The 10,229-nt window shown below is 38.2% G+C and overlaps 1 protein-coding gene across 1 annotated transcript in view; it reads left to right on the top strand.

Moving 5' to 3' along the window:
* GLO1 (glyoxalase I) overlaps positions 1-9,006 on the top strand; it is a 24,634-nt gene extending 15,628 nt beyond the window's left edge. The window contains exons 3-6 of the mRNA XM_027876763.1: positions 934-1,074; positions 3,481-3,548; positions 5,942-6,031; positions 7,273-9,006. Of these exons, the coding sequence (XP_027732564.1) occupies positions 934-1,074; positions 3,481-3,548; positions 5,942-6,031; positions 7,273-7,361 (388 nt within the window). The 3' untranslated portion in view covers positions 7,362-9,006. The remainder of the gene's footprint in view (positions 1-933; positions 1,075-3,480; positions 3,549-5,941; positions 6,032-7,272) is intronic.
* The last annotated feature ends 1,223 nt before the right edge of the window (positions 9,007-10,229 follow it).

Below are 10,229 nucleotides of genomic sequence, written 5' to 3'. Positions count from 1 at the left end.
GTGTGTGTGTGTGTGTGTGTGTGTGTGTGTGTGTGTGTGTGTGTGTGTGTGTGTATCTGGATCACAGTGTATACCTCTCTTTCAAGATAGGAAGTTATATTGATAAATTTATTTAGCATTTTCAAGTCAAGAAATGTATTAAGGAGAGATTCGATTAACAAAATGAGACCTTAATTTCTGGCAAGTTTTATTTCTTTAACTTCCCCTCTAAAAGAATTGCTAATCCTAAAATAGCAAGGGATGAAATACCTGGATTTTTAACTTTTCCTAAGGTGAAAAAACTGACCGTTTCCTGTGCCTCTCTTCTCTCCCCAAATTTCTATTTGCATACACCAGAACAGGTATTCTTATTATGTCTGTATGTGCATGCAAGTGTGTGATCATATTAATGAACTGTATCTCAGAAAAGAATTTGTCAAACTTCAGGGACCGTGGACAGAGGGTGCAAATATATCATTCTTGGTAAACTGAGCCGGTACACATTGGGAACTCTTTATAAGGTTCATTGACATTTCCTATTTCATTATAAAGAAACAGCAGATACTTTAGAACCAATTTGGTCAACAAGGAATTATATGAATAGCAAAATCCTTAGATGAAGACCCCAACTGTGAACATTCCTAAAAAAAACCATTAATCCTCGTAAAAAGAAGTTAGTGGTTTTTTGTTTTTGTTTTTTAAGAATTAGAATAATTGCATAATAATGATTCCTTGGTACTTTAATTATTTTTAGATTTGTTCTTTGAAATGTGTTTAGTTTACATTCCTTTGGGGGAACTTTAAAAATGCCTTTGCTGATGGCCATATCATATGTATATCAACTGGACTTTATGATAGTTTCATAAATGAACCATTCAGACTATTTTGTTTTGTTGTTTTGTTTTTTGAAGATTTAATCTAATTGTCCTCCTTCTGTCCCCTCTCTAATTTCAGACTACTCCAAAAGTATGATTTTCCCACCATGAAATTTTCACTCTACTTCTTGGCTTTTGAAGACAAAAATGATATTCCAAAAGATAGAAGTGAAAAAACAGCTTGGACGTTTTCCAGGAAAGGTACACTTGAGTTAACACAGTGAGTATGAGTTTTTAGGTCTTATTACAGGAAGTTGTCTTATACTGGTCTTCTTTACTAGGATCCTCTTCATAATATCATGAGGGAAAATAATGCTATCCACATGGGCATTTGACAGCGAAGAGCTAGTAATTTTTTTATTTGCTCAACACTGATGTTGTCCTTCCAGAAGCAGAGGAACCTTAAAGGGGGAGGTTCAATTCTGTATCTCATTCTTACAAACAGGGAGGAACTGGTTGTTGGGGTTTAGAGTAATGGGAACCTTGGAGAAAAGTGACCCACTCCCAGAGTTTGTGTGGTACAAGTGAAGAAGAAAGTCCAGCACACTATGACAGGCATCCTTGAATTTGAGAGAGCAGAAAAGGGGCAGGTGTGGTCCTGTGGACTAGAAGTCACTGCAGGAAGGATGAGAACTTCTCAAGAGCAAAATCCTGAAGACACAAAGGGACAGTTTCAGTTGGGAATGAGGAAACAAAATGGAAGTGGTCTGAAGAAACCAGCATGGATACAAAGAGTTAGATCTTTAAGAGGAGGGAATGCATTTTAGGAGGAAAGCGCTAGCTCTGGGTCCAAAGGACCTAGGTTTTAATCCTGATTCTGAGGCTTGCTTCTTCAAGACCTTGGGTAAATACTCCCTGGGACTTGGTTTCCTCACCTGTAAAATAAAGGGGAGGGGGCAGGGTTTGAACAGATGGTCTCTGAGAACCCCTCCAACTCTAAATTTATGATGCTATATGTATGGAGGATGGAAGCATGGGCAGATTAACAGAAGATCACTGCAAAATGACTCAATATATAAATAGTATCATGAGGGACAAAAGTCAGAATAAGTTAAAGCTGCTGAGAAAAAGCAAAGAACGTTGAGGGAAAGAGAATTAAAGGAGGGAGAAGACTGCTGTGTGAGTGGAGGGCAAGGCAATAGCCAATAACAGAAGGAAGGTAGACCCGCTCCAATCTGATTTTGTTTGTCTGTTCTCTCCTGAGGAGAGCAATTTTTGTGCTAAAAAGACCAGACTGAGAAAGGCTAGTAGGAAATGCATACTCAAGATGAATAAGGAGAGAGTAATTACTGAAAACTTTGAGCTGTCCTTGATGAATCCAAGTCTCCTGACCTAGATGAACTAAGTCACAGTCTCTGACAGTTCTGGGATGGGACAATGAGCCACTGTTGGAGAGACACAAGAAATTGTGAAGAGCAGTAGGGCCCCAGAGTCCTGGGAAGGAGGCATATGTCTCACTGTCCGAAAAAAAAAAAAAGGTGGGGAAGGGACAGGGAGCTTGGCTTTGATACCTGGCTAAATTCTATAATATATTATTAAAGAAGTAAGTGAGTATCTCTAAAAGGAAGCAGTGATCACAAAAAGCAAGCTTGGCTCTGTGAAGAACCTTGCTTAAGCAGTAAGCAGAATCCTGCCATGACTAAATCCCCTAGAGTAGGGGTCCCCAAACTTCATGCCCTAGCAGTAAAATAATTTTTGAGTGCACGCACACCCACACCCAATATGTGAGTATTTATGAATTCTAGACATGTACTGTTACACTAATAATTATATATGCTATAAGACAATATAAATTTTAAAAGGATGAAATAGTATTTAATCCTAAAGTCAGTAGGGAGACACTGGAGTTTATTGGGAGTGATACAGCTGGCCTACATTTTAGGGAAATTGCTTTGGCACCTTGTGGAAAATGAATTAGAGAAAGGAGAGACTTTGAGGCAGGAAGATCAGTTGATCCCTGCCATGCTCTAGGCAGTGGTCTCCCGTATATTCTGGACCAGTATATTGCATTAAGTCTAGGAGAGAGGTGAGGAGTGATGGGAATAAAGAGAAGTAGACAGATATAAGAGATGTTGTGGAGGGAGAGATAAAAAGATTCAGCATCTGTTTGGATGCCCTACACAAGGAAAGACTTACGTGAACCAATGCAAAGTGAAGTGAATAAGCAGAATGAGGTAAAACTGCATGGAGTCACAACAGTGTGAATAAAAGAATAAAGCAAAACCAACATTGTGCATAATGACAAGGACCTAGCTTGGCCCTGACGAAGAGATGAGAAAAGGCACCTCCCTTCCTTCATGTGGCTGGAGAACAAGGTCTATGGCTCTGGAATGTTGTATATACTTTCTGATACATTTGATGTATTATATGCCTTTGCTGAACTATGTTTTTGTTTTTGTTAGAAGGAAGGGATAGCTGGGTAGAGATAGCTGCTGTATTTGGAAATAAAATGTGATGCAAAAACAGAGTGTATGTACTTTAGATTATCACTCTCTGTGACCAAAAGCATTCTTCATTTTGCAGTAGCTTAGTAAATGAGGCGATTGCTTGATATTATAGTATTTCAAAAAGCTTTCTTTTAAAAAATTTTCACTCTGAAATATTTATATTTTTCTGCCTTTTGCAGCAACTGGGGCACTGAAAATGATGAGAACCAAGCTTACCATAATGGCAATTCAGACCCTCGGGGATTTGGTATGTTTGCATGTTCATATGTTATATTTATATTTATGTGGTTATTTTTTAGTATGACTGTGTTTTGGGGTGTTGTCATTCTCTTCAATTTATACAAAACTCATTAGTGTAAGCAGGGCATTGGTAATGCAGTTATTTTGGTTCTCCACATGCATTACAATCTTTAGGAGTTTATTAAATGTTATTGCTTCTTCCTGTACTTTAGATCTGCTTCACTGTGACAGATTCACTTTGGAATTGTCATCGTATTTTCAGCAGATTTTTAATTGTAATGTAATATAATTGCCAACATCATGTCATACTTACACCAATTGGACACTTCTATCTTGAACTAAATCTTCCCATTAAAATCACAGGATTCAGTTATCCTTCTTAAAGCCAATATAATCTTAAACCTACTAAATAAACCTTTTGGTAGTAAACCATATGCATGGATTGAGTAAAAAGAAAATACCACGAAGCAGTCAAATCACCAAACATGTGAGTGCCTACCATGTACCAGGCCCTGTGCTGGATCAATGCTGGGGATTAATATGATGAAGAAGAGTTTTCCTGTTCTCAAGAAGCTTAAATTGTGACAGAACTTAACATTATGTATACATACACAATACACACTCACACAGAATAAACACAAAGTAGTTAATACCTGCTAGCCTTCCCAGGCTTTCTTCAAGTCCAGCTAAAATCTCACTTTCGATCAAAAGCCTTTTCCAATTCCTTTTAATTCTAATGCCTTCTCTCTTTTACTTATTTCCTGTCTTTCCTATATATAGCTTATTGTCTCTCCCTTTAGATTGTAAGTTCCTTGAGGGCAGGGGCTGTCTGTTTCTTCTTTTTGTATTCCCAGCTCTTAGCACAACTCCTGGCACATAGTAGGCACTCAATAAGTGTTTATTGAATGACTGAGGGTGATTAGAAAAGGCTGCACCTAGATGGTGGTACTGGAACTCCACTTTGAAGGAAAGGAAGGATTCTGTGAGGGAGAGGTAAGGAGGAATGCATTCCAGGCATGGGCATTGGTCAGGGCAAAGATTCAGAGAGAGGAGATGACGCACTGTTTGTGAGGAACAGAAAAAGCCAGTTTGGTGGATTTTACAGCACAGGAAGGGAAGGGCAGTGAGCCTGGAAAGATAGGTTGGGACCAGCTGGCAACAGGCTTTTAAAAGCTCTCATCTCGGGGCAGCTGGGTGGCGCAGTGGATAGAGCACCAGCCCTGGATTCAGGAGGACCTGAGTTCAAATCTGGCCTGAGACGCATAACACTTAACTAGCTGTGTGACCCTGGGCAAGTCACTTAACCCCATTGCCTAGCCAAAAAAAAAAAAAAAAGCTCTCATCTCATGGACCCTGTAACCTACTCAGCATAATGCATAAGTGAAAATAACTATTATTTTCAGCTGGCTAAATACCATTTGTTCTTTTAACCCAAACCAAGTTGATTCAGTCAGTTTTTGAATACTTTATGTTTTAAATTGTGTACCTCTCTCTTACAGTCTTGAGAGGCAGTATGGTGATAGTGGGAAGAGCATTGAGTTTCAGCTTAGGGAACCTGGGTTCCACTTCTGGCCCTGACACTTGGGGCAAGTCTCTCTATCTCTAGGATTCTGCTCTTTCTTCTCTAAAATGAAGAGGTTGCCTCTTGATAGAAGATGTAGAATAATGCATATATTTTTGAAAATAGCTAGTGTGGGAGCTGTTCTTGTTTAATTATGCATATTTGTCGCAAGGGCTTTGTCTTTTTTTTTTCTTCAAACAAATGAGAATGGAGGTGGCAGGTAGGAATATGTAAGCAAAAAGAAAAGGAAGAAGAGATGGTCATTAAGGCATCTTTTTTTTTATGTAACAAAAAAAGAAAAGGCAGAAAAATCAGATATGCAGAATAGCTTTGAAAGTTACAGGTTGAATTTAGTGTATTATTATATTTTAAAAGAAAAGCAAATTCTACATAATAGAAAACTATAATTTTATAATAAAAGCTAGCATTATAAAGCACTTTAAGATTTGCAAAGCATTTTACATATTTCATCTCATTTTCTCATTACAGCAAGTCTGTGAGGTAGGTGCTAATATTAACCTCATTTTACAGAGAAGGAAACTGAGGCTTATAGGAGTTAAAAGACTCGCCCAAGGTCATATAGCTAGTAAGTATGTTAAGTTAGGATTTGAGTTGAGGTTTTCTTGACCCCAAACCTAACACTATCCACTGCACCACCTAGCTGCCAATTTCAAGTACAGTTTTTCTGCCCTTTATGTGAAAATTATTTTGTGCTTATTAATAATAAAGAAATTTTTAAAAAATAAAATGAGGGGGTTGAACTAAATGACTTTTTAGAACTCTTCCAGCTCTAAATCTACGGGCCTACTTTGCTGTATTTTTTTTTTCTGGTCCCACAGGCCACATAGGAATTGCTGTTCCTGATGTACAAGGTGCTTGTAAAAGATTTGAGGAATTAGGAGTAAAATTTGTAAAGAAACCTGATGAAGGTAAGTCTTAGTATCAGTCTTCCTCAGTTTCCTTCATTTTAAGTAATATTTATTTAAATAGCCAAAGTCTTCCTATTTCAGGAACATCTTTATCTAGCGTCCATGTCCAAAGCTTGGTTAATATTTCCATGGCCTTGGAAAGGTATTTGCTTTAAAATTTGCATTTTGCTATGATTTTTGTTTTAAATTATTAAATTTAATTTGTTTGCTTAGCACCTCACAGAGAGCACCTTGTATATACAGTTCTGGCTTTATGTAAATTCACATTACACAAATTCGACTTTATGTAAAGATGTTAACATTACTCTGTTTGGTAATCCATGGCCTCTCTGTCCCCTACCCCCAACACTCACAAAAACCTTTAAAAAAAAAAGACTTTAAAAAACCCTCCAAGTGAAAGCGAAAGACCTGATGTAATGGAGAGACCCCCACAGCCATCGGAGGAAATTAGGGCTTGTTTTGAGACTTCTGGAGCCAATAGAGGAGACCTTTGCCCTGCTTCACCCCACCCCCCTCTTCAGTCTGGGATGGGATACAGTGTATCTGTCACCAATCTTCTATCTGTGTCCCTGGCCAGGCCCCTACATGGCTGACCCCAACCCTAATGTGTTCCTCCCCCTGCTGTTGCTTCTCTGTCCCCAGACCCCACATTTCCTTGAACCATGTGCCGGGCCCCTCCCTTCATGGATGCATGTGTGACCCTCTTCTTGTCTCCTTTCCCATGTCTGTGGTCAAATTTGCATTTTGTAAAAATTGCCTTACATAGTGGTCTTCACAACCTGTCCCCTTATATAAAGCGAGAACTGTCTGTAGTAACTACTATTGAATAAATGCTTAAGGATTGAATTGGATTAGAATGGAGTCTTAGTAAACAAGAGGTATTCTGTGTGGTGCAGGTAAAAACTGTAAAACATTAACTAACTAGTTAGCCAGTGAGTCCCCTTTGCCTTTGAAAGGTCAAAGAGATCAAACTGGAATGCAAGTATATCTAGCATCACTGGACAGTGTAAGATTACGAAGAGTTAAGAACTAGTAAGTTTGTGCCATTTCATTAACTGTTTTTGGTAGGGTCATTTTCCAGCTATGTGCTTGAGCTCAGACGTTCTGAGAAGGGTATACTTTTCAGTTAATAGTATAATTCTGTCCAAAGAGGGATTGGGAATTACATGTTTGAGACCTTAAATGTTAAATTTTCTTTCTTAATGATTTAGTAGTAAATATTTTACTTTCTCCCCACCCAGGCAAAATGAAAGGACTGGCATTTATTCAAGATCCTGATGGCTACTGGATTGAAATTCTGAATCCTAATCATATGATAACCCTCACTTAGTTTTGCCAGAACACTACAGTATTGAGATTTTTTTAGAAGACATTTTGAAAACAAGGAACAATGTGATTCAAGGTTGCTAGACTAAAGGAGAACAATGCAGTATTTACATAGTACTCTCTCCACTTGAAATTTGTTCTTTAGTTCTATTCATGACCCATTTTTGGCTGTATTTTACATTTACTGTTCATGTTTTAAAGCATTGTGTGTCTTCCCACCAGTTGAAATACTATAGTTCCAGCTCTGTCCTTGAATGCAGTCACGCATCTTTGCCTTTTATGTAATAATTAGTACAATTCCTCCTCAGAGGCTGATTTTAAATTAGCCTTTTATGCTTCCTGAACATCACTTCTCTTTGCCTTTTAACTTTTGTTTAACCATCATTTTCAAAAAAGCATTTAATGTGCTTGTGTTGTGATGTCTTCTGAGATTTAAATGCCCTAGAAATAACTTTTCACAATAGAGAGTAAGGGAAGGTGCACACCTTGAAATTTAATGTGAATTTCAAATGAAAAAATTGGAGAATTTAGTATAAGGTATTCATTGTGTTCAAGCAGATGCCCTGAGATGCAACTTTTAAAAATCCCATCAGGTTGATAAGGATGCTAGTATAAAAGTATTTTTAAAGTCGTTATAGAAGCTTTTTGAGATAAGTGGAAACTTTATTCTGTTTAAGGTATTTTTATGTAGTCAAGACCTCAATGATTAATTTTTTTAAAGCTATACTTCTGAGATCATGCATCTGAAATTAGAACCTTAAAATACATCACAGTCTTCTAGATTGAAATGTACCATTAAACAATGTGAAAAAAAAATTTTTAAGCTCATGGTCAGATTCCTTATGAAGACCTTCCTTCAGCATCACTAGGTTGGTCTTCAGGCAACAGACAAAATCAGCCAACTGGGCCCATATTTAAAGTCTTTCCCTCTTACCATTGGACCTGCCTAAGCTTATGTTCTGCTGGTATAGACTTCTGGAAGCCAGAGTTGGTGTGGAGACACCAAAGTAAAGAATTAGAAAGAAAGGCTACTTATGTTATACTAGTTGTAAATCACATTCGATGATAGTTCTCAGTACAGAATTTAATTAACATAGGAACTGCTAGTTAGCAAACACCTCTGCTAAATGTACTTCCCTATCAAACTGACATCCATTTGATCTATTTTTAAAATATGACTGGTCTTTATATTCATTATGGTCCTATAATACAAAAATCTAATTTCATTTAGCAACAGACATTTTGCAAAATGTAATTGGTCCCTGTAGGCCATTCCAGTAATGATTATGCATCCCACATGTCCAGTCTGTTGCCAGATCTTAACATTGCCACCTGTACATTATCTAGTACATATCTGCTTTTCTACATTCATACACCCACAATCCTCAATCAGGCTGTCATAACCTCTCACCTGGACTATTACAGCTGCTTTCTGGTTAGTCTCTCTGGTACAGTTCTTTCCCTCTTCCAGCCTGTCCTCCCTTGAGCTGCCAAGGTGATTTTTTTTTCTAAAATGTTGGTCCGACCATGTCACCCCCCTCACCCACCTACTCAGTGAGCTCCAGTGGTATCTTATTACCTCTAGGATAAAACTGACTTTTTAAAACCCTTCAAGGGGGCAGCTAGGTGGTACAGTGGATAGAGCACCGGCTCAGGATTCAGGAGGACCTGAGTTCAAATCTGGCCTCAGACACATAACATTTACTGGCTGTGTGACCCTTGGCAAGTCACTTAACCCCATTGCCTAGCCCAAAAAAAAAATCTTCAAAACTTAGCCATTCTGTTCACTTCCAGATACCCTGAGGTTCCAGCACCACTGGCAGTTCCTCAAACACAATCCCATTGCCTAGCTCTGTGTCTTTGCAGTAGCTTTACCCCACACCTAGAATGGTCTGCCCCCTTACCTCTGCCTCTTTGTTTCCTTGAATTACTTTGAGACTCAGCTGAAATGTCACTTAGTCCAAGAGGTTTTTCCTATTTCATCCATCTTCTTATAAATTCTCTTCTGAGATTACATCTATTCTCTTTATCTTGGCTCTACCTAGCTGTTTACTTATCTCTCCCAATAGAATGTAAGCTCCTTGAGGGCAGGGACTGTGATTTTGCATTTAGAACAGTAACTAACACGTAGTAAGCATTTGACAAATACTTCTTTGACTTGCTAGGAGCACTTTACAATAGCTCTTTGGGCTGAATAGATCTATGTGAGTAAATTTTAAATTAGTACTGTAAGTTCAATTAAAGTTTAATTTCAAATAAAATTTCATTGACGTTATTAGTATATTTTTTCTTTTTTTTCCAGAGGATGTATGGACACTCTTTCGAAGTATAATTACCTTTGGTGAATACATTATTTATCACGCTTTTTATAAAAATGGTTTGACAATAGCAGGTGCTCTTGAACTCAAGTTTTTACTCTCAGGAAGCACGTCATTCAGGAAGGTGGATTCACTATGCCTGTTCTTCAGGATTGTTATGAGGGTCAGATGAGATAACTGTAAAGTGCTTAGCATTCTGCCTGACACATAGTAAGTCCTGTAGAAATGTTAGCTATTAGCCTAGGAGGGCAGTGTGCCTGGGTCACACTGAAAGTTTGTAGGTCCCTTGCCTTAGGCACTTCTGAAATACTTGAAGAACACAGCACCTAGAGAAGACAATAGCAGGACATAGATGATACAAAGTCAGCATCAAACAAGGCCCAGATACAAGTGTACACAGTTTGCCCCTAATCCAAGGTACACAAGACAATTCAGGAAGTAATTCTGGGGGAAAAAATGAGTAACAGAAAAAGACCCAAAAAATAAGGAGCTGTTATGGAGCCAGGGATGCCCAAGATGCAAATCCAGGAGGGAATAGCTCCATAGCATCTATA

The sequence above is a fragment of the Vombatus ursinus genome, unplaced genomic scaffold (assembly GCF_900497805.2).
Source record: "Vombatus ursinus unplaced genomic scaffold, bare-nosed wombat genome assembly UNPS02014811.1, whole genome shotgun sequence".
NCBI lineage: Eukaryota > Metazoa > Chordata > Mammalia > Diprotodontia > Vombatidae > Vombatus > Vombatus ursinus.
The sequence above is the reverse complement of the archived record's forward strand: the minus strand, read 5'-3'. Positions and strand labels throughout refer to the sequence as shown.